A 14816-nucleotide genomic window follows, 5' to 3' on the forward strand; every position below is an offset into this window, starting at 1 on the left:
TTCCTATAAATGTTCTTTCTCATGAACAGCATTGCCTTCTATTCTATCTTGTCCTAATTACCCATGCTCTGATAGTGAGTCTGGGGTATGGAATAGGAGGTAAGATATAGATTTATCTCTGTTTTAACTCCAACACTTTCTGCCAGGAAGCCTTATTTCTTTGAGGTGCTGCATGGTTTCTGACAGCTGGGTTTATATCTAACACCTGAAGGCTAGAAGGAAGAGTAGTCAGTGAGTGAACAGATATCCCCTGAGTTCTTTCAAGGTGAGGAGACCTGTCTCTTCACCATGTGCCACAGGGCTCCTGCCACCTCCTTGTTTCGAAGGGTATAGATGATGGGGTTGAGCATGGGTGTGACGACTGTGTAGAAGAGGCTGAGGATGCGGTTCATGGTGACAGAGGAGCCTGCCTGGGGCCGGATGTAGGTGATGCTGGCTGTTCCAAAGAAGAGGAAGACCACAAGTAGGTGGGAGGAGCAGGTAGAGAAGACCTTGCGGCGGCTCTGGTTGGAGGCCATTGCCAGGATGGCACCCAGGATGCGGGCATAAGAGGCAACAATCAGAGAGAAGGGGACCATAATGAAGACCACAGTGGCTGTCACCACAGAGATTTCACTCCTGTGCTTCCCAGCACTTGCCAGCCTCAGTACTGGCAGGATGTCACAGAGGAAGTGTGGGATGATCGGGTGGCTGGGGAAAGGCAGAGTGAAGATGAGGGAGGAATGGGTGGTGGCTGTGATGATGCCCATGAGCCAGGAGATACCCACCATGGCTGTGCAGGCCTGCCAGCTCATGAGGGTGGAATAGTGCAGGGGCCGGCAGATGGCAGCATAGCGGTCATAGGCCATGGCTGTGAGCAGGCAGCACTCTGTGATGCCCAGGACAATGAAGACATACATCTGGGTTGCACAGCTCTGGAATGAGATGGCCCGGGGGTGTGGGGAGGCCAGGTCAGCCAGGGTCCTGGGCACGATGTCTGTGGTGTACAGGACCTCCACCACTGAGAGGTGGTGCAAGAAGAAGTACATGGGGGAGTGCAGGGCAGGGCTACCCTGTGTTAGGAGGATGATCACAGAGTTACCCAGCAAGGTGAGCAGGTAGACCAGAAGTACCACCCAGAACAGGGGGCCTTGCAGGGCCCTGAGATCAGAGAATCCTAGAAGGAGAAATTCAGGCAGAGTCTGATTTTCCTCAGTCATCACTTGAGGCCAGGACCTATGGCACAACCAGGGAAGAGATGTTTATATAGAAATAATCAGCATTTCTGTAATTTAATAAAGCACTTTCATACAGTCCCCTCTGGAATCAACTGAGAGAGTTAGGGTCTCCACTTTATGGATGAGGCCATGGGTCTTGGAGGGGTTAAATAATTTGCCTGAAATAATACCAAGGGAGTTGTAGGCCTGGGACTTGAATCTAGGTTTCTTGACTCCAAATTCCCTGTATTTTCTATGGTTCCCTGTGCTTGGAGTCCTGGTTCAGGGCTTGATTCCCATATTCCCATGGGTACAGACCCCAGTCCTGTACTTTGGATATGTCTTCAGAGTGGTGATGGCACAGTGCTATGTCCTAGGCCCCTTTGTTTCCCCTGGACTGAAACCCCAGCTTGAAAGAGACTATGTAGCACCCGCATTGGCGACTCAGCCAGGGACTGTCCCAAGCTGGTATCTGGTGATCATCATGGTGGGCTATGGATTTAGAATGCCATCCAATGGTGGGATTGTGATAATACAGCACAATTGTATCATGCTTTGGGATTCTATGAAATCCTTTTTTCACAGATTACTGGGTTCCAGTCTGTTCCATGAAGGGAGTGGGACAGGGGCTGGCCATACTGTACTTTGCTCTCCTCTCATCCAGGTCCCTGTGATGAGCTACACCAGCTACTCTGTTTTAGCACACTCTGCTTTCCCAGGCCTTCTTGCATTTCCACAGAGTGCTCCCTGAAGAGAATGTTTCCATGCATTCTATTAAAATCCCACTCACCCTTCAAGCTCAATTCAAATTCCACCTCCCCCAAGGCAGTTTTTCTGTTCCTCATGGTCAGAAATGATTACCCGTGGCATTTCAGGATTAAATGTGACCACTGAGGTCATATATTTCAGCATGACTTGGGTCTTATCAACAACATTTTAGAGGGGTGCTGTGCAGTGTCTGTCTGCACATCTGCAGCAGTGGGGAACTCACCACCTAGTGAGATAGCCCCATTTAGCTTTGGTCTCCTCTGCTTGTAGGACAGGTCTTTCATTATATTTGTCTTGGCTAGATTCTTAGTGTTTTACAGAATGTCTCACCACTCTTGTACCAGACAGCCCTTCAAGTATTTGAAGAAAGCACCTTTATCTGGGTTATCATGAGTCATTAGTTGTGCCTGGGTCCCAGGACTTAAAATTTTAAAAAATATTTATAAATAAATATAAATAATATTTATAAATAAATAAACAAATAAATAAATATTTATTTTTGAGAGACAGAGAGAGAGAGAGAGAGAGAGAGAGAGGCAGAAAGAGAGGGAGAGAGAGAATCCCAAGCAGGTACCACACTGTCAGCACACAGCCTGATGCAGGACTCAAACTCATGAACTGTGAGATCATGACCCAACCAAGAGTCAGATGCTTAACCAATTGAACTACCCACGTGCCCCAGGTCCTAGAACTTTTTAGTGTAGTCTCCACTGTAAGACCCTGCAGGACAGTTGGGGTGGTAGTGGGGGGCTGTCTGTTTTAACTGCTGCTGGTGCTTCCCAAGTGCTTAGTTCCTGCCAGGCACCATGCCAAAGGGCTTGACATTCTCCAAATCATTGGATCTTCACAGCCACAATATGACATAGAAATCTTTACTTTCTCCATTTTACAGATGAGCAAATGAAAGCCCAGATAGTACTGATAACTTTCTTAAAGCCATACATCTAGTAGCTGAGGGTGTTTGGGCTTACATCCAGACCTAACACCAGAACCTGTGCTCTTAATCAGTTCTCAACTGTCTTAGAGGTGAGTTTTCTTTCTTTTTTTTTTTTTTTTTTTAATCTTTATTTCTGAGACAGAGAGAGAGACAGAGCAGGAGTGGGGAAGGGGCAGAGAGAGAGGGAGACACTGAATCTGAAGCCCGCTCCAGGCTCCTAGCTGTCAGCACAGAGCCCGATGTGGGGCTCAAACTCACAAACCGCGAGATCATGACCTGAGCTGAAGTCAGTCGCTCAACTGACTGAGCCACCCAGGCACCCCTAGAGGTGAGTTTTCATCACTGGGACAACTAGTATGGGATCTTGCACATGTCAAGTGTTCAGCTGAATATGTATTAGATTAATGAATGAATCCTGCTCATGAAGATAGGGGAACTGATGAATAGAAAGATAAAGTGATCTGCCTAGCATTAGGTAGCTAGTGAGACAAAGACAGGACACTGGGCCCAAGTTTTGTAGACGTCTTGGTTTCTAACATCTGCAGAGCTTTTATCACCTGCATTCGTCTCACACGTGATATTACCCCAGACATCTTCATCTGTAGGTAGGAGAGTCTCAAACTTTCTGCCTATTGCTCACAGACCTAATCTTTCTCCCACCCCCACTTTATCTCTTTACTATATTTTTTGGCCTTATGTCATTTACTCTATAGCTCACATTTAGAAATTGCCGTGTGCTGGGCATTGTGCACTATCTTGGGTGACTTCATAACAGCTCTAGTGCTAGCTGTTATTTCTTCACTGCAGATGAAGAACAAGAGGTCTGAGAGCTTAAATTACTGACCCAACATCACATGATTAGGGAGTGGCAGAACCAGAATAGTAACTTGGAGCCTGAGGTTTCAACCATCATGTCTATCGTGTCTCTCACAAGGCGAACAGGCTTACCCTACACTTCTGGGAGATAAACTCCATCCAGTGAGTTTGGATAGAAGAGGTATCTGAGTCCATTCATTGGTCCTCTTCACTCTTATTTATAACCCTTCAGGTGCTCACACCACTAATAACCTATGGGATAGGTCTTGTTATTTTGAAATTTAAAACATATTATTTATGCAATTAAAATATTTAGGAGATATTTGGAGTAAAATCATCTATGATTTCCTCATTTTAGTTATTTTCTTTCTTGTATATTACCCTCAAGTCTTTGTCCCACCACCAACCTATTTACATGTTTGTAATCATAGTGTATATATAGTTTTGTCTTATCTTTTCCCCCCAAAGGTTTTATTTATTTAAGTAATCTCCACACCCAATGTAGGGCTCCAACTCATGACCCCAACACCCCAAGAGTTGCATTCTCTTCTGACTGAGCTAGTCAAGCGCTTCTTTTTCCTTTCCTTTTTATTTTTTAATTAATTAATTAAAATTTGTGAGAGGGAGTGGGGCAGGGGCAGAGGAAGAGGGAGACAGAATCCATGCTGAGCGTGAAACTGACATAGGGCTTGTTGTGAGGCTCAGTCTCACGACTGTGAGATCATGACCTGAGCCAAATTAGATGCTTAATCAACTGAGCCACACAGGTGCCCCTTTCCTTTCCTTTTTAATGTATGCTTGAAGCATTTTGCCATCAGATCACATAGTATTCTGAGTGATCTTATTCAAAGTTCTTGTAGTAGTCTGTTGAATTTCTCGACTACCATTTAACCAACACTTCTCATACTCTTGCAACTTAAATTCTTCCATTTACCATATTTGTTATTTTAAATAATGGTGCAGACAATATCTGTGTATGTATCATTTTGTTTCTGTTAACTTATTCCCTCAGGAAAAATTTCCAGGATTCGAGTAATTGGCTAAGGATATGGACATTTTTATGGGTCTTGTCATATAATACGTATTTTTGGATTTCCTTTAACTGAACACAACTGGCAATGCCAGCCTTCCTTCCCTGAATAAATCTGGGATTCTTCTTCATCCTGTATGTCCTCAATAAGCCTCTCTCACCATTCCCACCTCATCTTTGCCACACCTTGAGGATTGACGTCAATCCTCTAATTACATTTTGCCCTAAGATATCTGTGAAGGGAGAAAGATGTTTTTCTTTCCTCAACTTATACTCTCTCTTCCCTTCTCTGTTCCCAGTTCCATCCTCCTTGGTTTGCACTCTGCCTCTGTAAATCTCCCTCTTAACTTCTCTTATCTCCCATACATCCTGACATAGTTGGGACAGTCTTCTGAGAGACACTGGCCCTGAGACCACTCTTATCTCTTTCAAAATCTCCCACAGAGGAACAGAGAGGGCAGACAGTCCTTCTGGGTTATAGACAGGGGCCGAGACATTTTGTTTTTAAACATATAACATAAAATTTACCATCTTAACTACTTTTTCATGTACAGTTCAGTAGTGTTAAGTATATTCACATTGTTGTGCAACAAATCCCCAGAACTTTTTCATCTTGCAAAACTAAAACTCTATGCTCATCAATTTCCTGTTTTACCTTCCCTGTGACTCTTCTGAATGCAGAACTTCTCACCCCTACCCCTTCAGTAAGTCTTAATGACATAGGAAGGCAGATAATTCAATCAGATAATTGGTATGTTGATGGAGCAACAGATAACTTGTGGATAACTGGCTAGATGGACCTAAGACAAATGGACAAAGGCACGGCTGGCTGACTGACTGATCAGCCTAGAGAGTCCTGAATGCAGGAGGTGAGACCCTCAAAAGGGTATAGGAATTAATATTATCCTTTAGGGGTAGATTTGTCATCTTTGGGGCAAGGGAGCTGGGATTCTGGAGCCCACTGGGGGATGTGGGAAATGGGGGGATGACCGCTCTTATTAAGTCAGGGAGGTCTTGGGGAGCACAGCCAGACAGCTTGTCTTTGTTCTTTCAGATTTTTTTTGCCTAAAATATTAATTAACACATGAAATTTATTGTCAAACTGGTTTCCATACAACACCCAGTGCTCATCCCAAAAGGTGCCCTCTTCAATACCCATCACCCACTCTCTACTCCCTCCCACCCTTAAAATATTAATAATGGGAGCTGCACATAAGTGTGTGTGTGTGTGTGTGTGTGTGTGTGTGTGCGTTTGTATTGGGGAGGGTATGGGACAGCAAAGGAGGATGCGAGCAGCTCCATCTGTGGGCTCTGAGATGGGGACCATTGACAGGAACCTGAGGAAGAACGTCCCAAGTTTTCATCAGACATTGACCATAGGCAGTATGGAGACTATGAATGCCCACCCGATTTACATATTACTGTAACCCACCAGACCTGCACACTCAGCCCACTGCCTTACTTTCACTATTTTGCCACACACACCTCATCACACATTGGAAGGTTTGCATAGTCTGAGTATACACACACTTGCCTTGCTGTATTATATGCAATTTTTTTCTGGGAGAAATTGTCCAGGGCCCCCATCTCCTCATTTTTTCTCCCTGTCCAGCCAGCCTGGTGGCATCTGAGTCACACCTTTGCAAATACAATAGTAAAAATTTGGGAACCTTTACCTGGACTCTTTTCTCTTGTGACCAGGGATAGGTATTGGCTCCCAGCCCACAGAGAGAGGTTCTAAGACCTTCTGTTCCTTTTCTCTTTCTACCCTTGGCAGGTCTAGCCTTGCCAGGGAAGGACCAAGGCTGCCCAGTACTATATGGGGCACTTACCTGGAGGAGACGGAAATGGCCACCCAGCCAGTGCAGGAGTTGCTGGGCATAGGCTTTGGCTCTGCTGTTCCCTCCCCTCTTGGAAATCTCAACCTTTGTTGTGTCCACAGTTATTATCCAGCTGCTCTTGTGTCTTCATACCCTTGGGACTCTGAGGCCCTGACTCTTGGCATTTCCCTAGGTGACTCTGAACTGAAGTAGTGTCATGGGTCAGGTGATTCTGCCTGGGTCCCCAGTGCCTACTGTATTCTCTCATCTCTCCTTGGCCTCATTTTTCTTGGCCAAACTGTGTTCTTCTCCCTTTCCTCACACCATGTTCCCTCTCCTGCCTAACTTTTACCTCCTCACTTATTGTAGGGTCTCCTTGATCACAAATAGCATGAGATTTGAGGGTTTCCCTCCAATATGTCTAGAACCTTATAATGGGTAAATCATTCATCTGTGTAAATCTTGGCTCCCAGTTAAGTATAGATGCTTCTGGAAAATTTTAGAAGTTAACTACAGTGACATAAAATTTAGTCCCATTGATCTCCACTCTTAGTTTGCTTTTGTGATGGAAAGTGTTCCAGTGAAGACAGTGCTTGTCTGGTTACCCAGGGGTTCATGGCAGCGAGGACAGGGTATCCATAAATCTCCAGGTCTCTCTTGTTACTGCAGATGTTCTTAGTAGGGTCATTAAATAGAGAGGAAGCCTTCCGAATGTTTTTAGTCTGGGAAGGGTGGTGAAGTTTGGGGGATAATAGAAGTACTACCTGGGATAGCCTGGGCCTTTTCCTTAACTCCTGATGCCTTCTGGTTGACACTTGCTTCTTCTCCAGTTCTTATTTCCCATTTTCTCCATTTGTCCCTACAGCTCCACTGAAACTCTCTTACCAAGGTCACCAACAACCCCATGTTGCCAAATCCAATGGGTAATTTCAGTCTTTTAAAAAAATATTTATTCGTTTTTGTGAGAGACAGAGTATGAGTAGGGGAGGGGCAGACAGAGAGGGAGACACAGAACTCGAAGCAGGAAGCAGGCTCCAGGCTCTGCGCTGTCATTACAGAGGCCAACACGGGGCTCGAACTCACGAACTATGACATCATGACCTGAGCCAAAGTTGGACACTTAACTGACTGAACCACCCAGGTGCCCCGATTTTCAGTCTTCATCTTAATCTTTCATCAGTATTTGGTACCTTCTCCTTCTTAAAACCCTTCCTTTTTTAACTTCTGTGACTCCCAAACACACATCTTTGGCCCTGGCCTCTTCTTGTATATACAACTGAGTATCTCATTTTAGAGTTTGATCATCTCAAACCTACTGTGTCTCAAATAGAACTCTTGATCCTTTCCCAAGTTTCCTCATCCCAGCAAGGGACTTGTTCCCATCCAGTTGCTCAGATAAAAAAATCTAGCTGTTCATTTTGATTCATTTAACACTACACATTCAACTTCTTGGCAACTCCTGTCAGTTCTGTCTCAAAAATGTAACCCCAACCATCTCATCATCTCTATGGCTAGGATCTTAGGCTAGCAAATTGTCCCTCACCAGGACTATCTTGTTCTCCATCTTGTCTTCACCCAGCCCATGTGATTTTCTCCAAGTGTAAGTCAGATGATATCACTCCTCTCCCTTCAACCCTCCAGTAATTCCATAGCTTCTCAGTTCAGGTAGAATAAACTGCAAACTCCTTCCCTTGATTTATAAGACCCTAATGATTTTGTCCCTGTTTATTAAGCAGGTCTTTTTATTCTGATGTTTTGACATCTAGAGCCTTACTGACCCTGGGTAGACTGCTCCTCTCAGGCTCAGCTAATTCCTAGAGACAACAAATTACAATTACAAATCCTAGAGACTGTAACACCATACCCTGATCATCCTATTTCATATTCTTTATTGCATGTATCTCAATCAGAACTATAATATTTGTTGTTTTATTTGTTTGGGTGTTTAGTGTCTCTCCCACTAGAAAGTATGATCCATGCAGACAGGGACTTTGTTTTATTCATAGTTTTTGCCTCAGAGCTTGGAAGAAGAGTTGGTTAGTAGCTTAGCAGAGATACATTGATAGGTATTACAGATGACACATTCAATTCCATTTCAACTCTTTATTAGCATGACTTTCTGTCTCCTGGAGTTTAGAGAGCTAAAGATTACAGTCCCCTAACTCCCTCTCAGCTCTTGTTTATCTGAAAATTTCTTAGTTTCAATTTCATTTTTTAAAAATTTGAGTATAGTTGACACACAGTGTTACGTTAATTTCAAGCGTACAACATAGTGATTCAACATCTCTATATGTTATAACCAGTGTAGCCACCATCTGTCACCATACAACATGATTACAATACTATTGAATGTATTCCCTATGCTGTACCTTTCATCCCTGCGACTTATTCATTCCATGGCTGGAAGCCTGTACCTCCCACTCCCCTTCACCTATTTTGCCCATGCCCCCCAGTGCTGCCACCTCTGGACATCATGTATGGTATGCACAACCAGGGCAAGTTCCTAAAGCTGCCACCCTCCCTCTCCTCAAGGTCAGGTAGGAACATTCCATTTTCCACTGGTACTATTATTTGGCCACTGTCTTTGTCCTCCCTTCATTGGTCTGGAGGACAGCATAGCAGACACAGAAACCCTTACTAAATTCACTCATCAAGGCTGAAATGATAGCCCCCAAAACATGTCTTTACTGAACACTGAAATGTCCTCCAAAGTAGAAAGAGCAAAGCTGTACTCCAAAGTAGAATGGCCTTGGATATTATTACTGCCTTGAAAAGAGGCACCTGTGCCATTATCCTGACAGAATGTGTTCATGAGTCTGCTGATGTATTATCTTTATTAAATTACATGAGGAGACAAGTAAATGCCCTGAGTGATCCAACCTCCAGCCTAGGGGACTTAATAAATCAATGGTTCATATCATGGGACTCTTGGTGAAAATGATTTTTCCTTATTTGGGAATCATGATGTTAATCTTGTGTTTTTTCTCGCTTGTCTCTAATGCAGCCAGGTAGCCACCAAAAGAGATACCTCTATGCCAGTAAAACTCTTTGCTGACTGCTCAGGAAGTACTATAGAGGAGGAAGAGGGGGGCATGTAAGATTGTAAGAGCTGGTCACAAGTGATGGAGTGCAGGAGGAGGTCATTGAGAGGGTGTGACTGCTGGTTGACTCCAGAGCTGCAGCTGGGCAATTGGAGGCTCCTTATCCCCTCTGCTGTCCTTTGAGTATGTGTCCCTCTCACAGTGGGAACCATTTCAAGGATGCAACATTGAGAGAATAAGGTGTTGTTGAAACTTTCTGGATGGTGTACATTATTGTCTGTTGCAGCTGCTCAAGACAAGCCTTGTAAGTTTGCTCGCTTGTTAAACCTGCCACCTGCCAATCTGGAGGGGTTGCCTCTTTTTGCAGTTTCTCCTTGCCTCATGTACAGGTCTTGTTTATGAACCAACAGCTCAGAGGGCCCTTGGCTGGGCCTAGAGACAAGCTCCCTGGTTCTAGGATGTGGTGACCTTGGGAGGATTTTGTCTGACGCACGCTGGTGTGCACTGGGCCTGAGAAACTGGGCCTGTTCCAGCTCCAGGGGTGGCATTCCTGACTCATTCACAGAGCAGCTCCCTAGAGAGGGGTTTGTAGTAAGGCTCTTTTGGATCTTTAGACTATACTGACAAGTCCAGGAGAGACAGATGGATGGACAAATTGGTTGATGGATAGATAGGCACATAAATGGATGGATAACTGGCCACATGGACAGAAGAGGGATAGGTGGAGGTGTGGCTGGCTGGCTGGATTACTGGATGGCCAGGTGACCTGTGAAGGCAGCCAGATACACTCTTGGAGGCGGTATGAAGTAGAAAGAGGCTCCTGAAGGTAGATGGTTCCACTGAGGCAGAGAACCTCTAGCTTGATGTCAACAGGAACATGTTTGGAATTTGGAACAAGAAAAGGCATTTTTTTCCTTAAAATTGGGACCTGAGAAAGAATGTCTAAGGTTACCATTTGTCACTGGCTCTGGAAACTGAGCCTGTAGTGTGTGGAGTGTCTATGCAGGGAGGGGGGTGTGGTCATGTAGTGGGTATAGATGCGCCATGTCAGTCAGCGTGATGGACCTGTGGCTGTTTATGATGTACCTGGGGTGTGATATGTGGAAGAGACTGTCTACAGATTCCCCTCTGGACTGTGTTTTCTTGAGTCTGATGAATGTCTTCCACTGGGGGATGGCTGGGAGTGCCTTTCACTTTCTTTTGAACCAGAGCTCCTGTGTTATGGTTCCAACGTCTCTTTCCTTCTTAGCTTACTCTTGTTTTGGTGGAGTACACTCTCCAGTAGCTCCAGGTGCTACTGGGTGGTGCATAGGAAATATAGTTTTTGGGACTTTGCAAATATGAAAATTCTTTATTCTAACTTTGTGCTTGATTGAGAATTGGCTGAGTATAGTAGTCTAGGTGTGATTAATTTTTTTGTTTTTAGAATATTGAAGGTATTATTCCATTATCTTCAAGATATCAATGCTATTGTTGAGATATCTCAATCTTTACCCAGGCATCTCCTCTTTACAATCAATAATCCATTCATAAAAAACAGATGTTCTGGGCGAAAATGCTAGCTGGGAACCCATCTCCCATCATTTTGAATGGGAAAAAATGTTATGTGATAGTGTCAACCCTAAGCCTCCAATTTCCTAAGAAATAAATAAACACAGTAAAATGTTATCAACCTATAACAAACAACAACAGGGTATGATTTTAGGTTGTAAAATGCTTTAAGAAAAATCACCCCTGACCATTAATTAGTATGGTTGTTAACAAACAGTTGCACTGTAAGTAACAGAAAGTCTCTTCTAGCCAGCAACATCCAGTAGGCACTTTCCTTGTTCCTTTTCATGATGCTCATTTCAAATCATGGTGTGTAACTCAAGACTTTTACTACAGTGTTTTGCTAAAGTGCTTGGAGATTTAGCAATGTAAATATAAAGTTTTCTTACGTACACACTAGCTGCGAATGGTGCAATTGTTAAAATATTTCCAGTGCATTATTGTAAATTCTTTAAAGTTACTTAAAAACATATATTTTAAAGTTTATTTACTTGGGGAGAGAGAACACAAGCAGGAGAGGGGCAGAAAGAGAGAGGGAAAGAGAGAATTCTAAGCAAGCCCCAAGCTGTCAGTGCAGAGCCTGATGCAGGGCTCAGTCCCACGAACCATGAGATTATGACTTGAACCAAAATCATGAGTCAGATGCTCAACCAACTGAGCCACCCAGGGGCCCCCCAAAAAACATAGTTTTTAATTTTAGAGAGAGAGCGAACATGAAAGAGGGACAGAGAGAGAATTTATTTTATTTTATTTTATTTTATTTTATTTTATTTTAGAGAGAGTGGGGGAGAGGACAGAGGGAAAGAGAATCTTGAACAGACTCTATGCTTAGCGTGGAGCCTGATTTGAGACTGAATCCCATGACTCTGGGATCATGACCCGAGCTGAAATCAAGAGTCAGGTGCTCAACCAATTGAGCCATCCAGGAGCCCCTAAAATTACTTTTTAAAAGAGACAAACAGGAGTTTCTTGTCCCTTTCAGCTTAGAAGCTGCTGAAAATCTCTCTCTCCTCCCTCTCTCTCTTTCCACCCAATCGGTCTGTCCAGAGCACACTCATACATTAATCTTCTAAATAAAAGTTTCAAAAAAGTTTTTTCACATCTTGACAAATAAGATTTTATGCCTCTATAAGTATTTTAAAAGTTTATACTTGGAAGGAAATTTCCAAGTAGAAAGTAATTTTGGAGAATCCATGTTTTGAACACCTGCAAATGTATTTGTAAATAGCAGTTTCAAGATCAGAGTTTCTTTGTCTCCTTTCTTTCTTCCTATTTCCCCCCATTTTCTTCCTTTCTTCTCTCTTATTTCCTCCTTTTCTTCCTCCCTCCCTTCCTCCAACCCCCCCCCCCCCCCCGAAGGTGTTGTCTTGTCTAGGATAAACACAGAAGTGACCACGCACATATTTAAACAGAATGAAAAATTAGAACAGTTCAGATCTCCACCCTCTCCTTCCCCTCATAGAAAGACTTAGCACTTTGTTATTAGGAAGGGAAGAAGAAGGCCGCCTGGGAGGGTTCAGTCGGTTAAGCATCTGACTCTTGATTTCAACTCAGGTCATGATCTTAGGGTTGGGAGAGGGAACCCCACATGTGGTTCCATGTTAAGCATGGAGCCTGCTTGAGATTCTCACTCTCCCTCCCTCTCTCTTTGCCCTTCCCCCACACGTGCATTCTCCCTCTCACTCTCTCTCTGTCAAAAATAAATAAACATTAAAAAAAGGGGGGAGGAAGAGAACACTTCAAGTCACTGTTTTTCCCTATTTGAGCCATGAGGTAAGAGTGGATGTATAGTCAATTCTGGCTATTTTCTTTAAGGATTTTACTTTGATCTTTTAATTTTTATTGAGAGTCCTTACATAGCTATTGGGAATTATATCTAAGCAGAGTTCCTGAATCTGTGAGTATGCCCCTTCAGTGTTCTAAACAAAAATATTTATATTCTCAGCCCTAGTAGGTTAGAAAGACTACTCAACCCCTTAGAAAAATCTTTCTCACTAATACCAGCATGCTACTTAAATTCATAAAATTTTCATAGACAGGCATCTCCCTAGATCTGGTATTTTGTTTGATTAAAATTAAAATACAAATACATTTAACTAAGCCCTAAAATAAAAATCTCATCATTCTTGAGCCTGGATGGGTCAATCAGTTAAGCGTCTGACTCGATTTTGGATCAAGTCATGATCTCATGTTTTGTGGGATCAAGCCCTGTGTTGGGCTCTGCACTGACAGCTCGGAGCCTGCTTGGGATTCTTCCTCTCCCTCTCTCTCTCTGCCCCTCCTCTGCTTGTGCTCGTATGTGTGTGCTCTCTCTGTCTCTCTCAAAATAAATAAAACATGAAGATGATCCCCATAACTCTTAACCTTAACAGACTAAAAAAACGACTCAACGATTAAAAAAAATCATCTAATACCAATACATCGCTTAAATTTATAAATTCTCTACAGGCAGATCTAGCAGATTTATCTTATTAATGGTTTAATAATTAAAGCAAGGCACTGAAAATGCCTAGATGAGTTTATTAACTCCATAAATGCAGGTTTGAATTAATTTTTATTAATTTTTAATAAAATTACACATGAAAGTATCTGCATCCTAGTGAGACTGCCTTCCAAATCAACAGTGATTAGAAGGAGCAGACATTAAGAACAATAAAGAGTAGTCCATAATGCCTTACTTAACCTGATTACACCCATATGGAACATAGCAGGGAGAAAAATTAAGCCATAAATGAGAGTTTGACTAAGTTACATTCATTAGGGTTGGTCAATTTTGTGCCAGCCACTGTAGTTGACATTTTCTAAAACAAACAAAACAAAACAAAACAAAACACAAAACAACAAAAATCCTAACTAGAGAGAGGTGTTTGTTTAGATAATTCCTGGGACAGTGATTCCATTGTTTGAGAATTTAAATCTTTTGAGCTTTTTAAACTGTGGTGTGTATGTGACATTGTAAAAATAGAAAATCCCACTAGAGGGAGCCATTTCCCTGATTGTCTCTGGAATATTGGTTCCACGCCTTGAGAATCTGGTTTCATGGGCTTGTACACATTCTAAGTGGCTACCTGGGTCTTCAATCTCTCTCCTCATTCCACAGTTCTGGTGGGGGGCCTCACAAAGGAATTATCCTAATAACTTTGAAGCAGAAGGTGGGATGAATTTATGAAGTCCTAGTACAGTATGCTGGTGCTTAAGATGAGAGCACATTGTGAGCACACAAAGCATTTGTCTGCTTTGGACTTGGCTCATAAATTGTGTCTTTACTAGGTGTGGACAAGGGGAAGGGCTACATTCAGTTAAGACTGATACAGGCTGAGAAATGAGTGAATCAGCACATCTTTCTCCTGTCTGTTTTCCACAGCTACCCACACACTCAGCCTGGGTAGCTCCAGGTCTCTCTTGCAGACCATGGCCTTCATGTGAGAATTTTTATTCTCTGGGGACAGAGTCCCTGGAAAAGGGTGTCCCAGAAATGCTCCTGACAAGAGTGTGGGGACTTGAGGCTCCACGTGGTTTCTGAGCTCTCTGGGAAACTTCATTAAAATTTTTTTAAAAAATGTTTATTTATTTTTGAAAGAGATACACACAGAGTACCAGTGGGAGAGGGACAGAGAGAAAGGGAGATATAGAATCTGAAGCAGGCTCCAGGCTAGG

At 43.1% G+C, this 14816-nt stretch overlaps 1 protein-coding gene across 1 annotated transcript; it reads right to left on the reverse strand.

Annotated features, from left to right (window-relative positions):
• Positions 1-260: 260 nt before the first annotated feature.
• LOC131483984 (olfactory receptor 10P1-like) lies at positions 261-1199 on the reverse strand. Its single transcript, XM_058682284.1, has one exon. The coding sequence runs from the start codon at positions 1197-1199 to the stop codon at positions 261-263; it is 939 nt and encodes a 312-aa protein (XP_058538267.1).
• Positions 1200-14816: the final 13617 nt, after the last annotated feature.

This window comes from Neofelis nebulosa, chromosome 8 (genome assembly GCF_028018385.1).
Source record: "Neofelis nebulosa isolate mNeoNeb1 chromosome 8, mNeoNeb1.pri, whole genome shotgun sequence".
In the NCBI taxonomy this organism is placed as follows: Eukaryota; Metazoa; Chordata; class Mammalia; order Carnivora; family Felidae; genus Neofelis; species Neofelis nebulosa.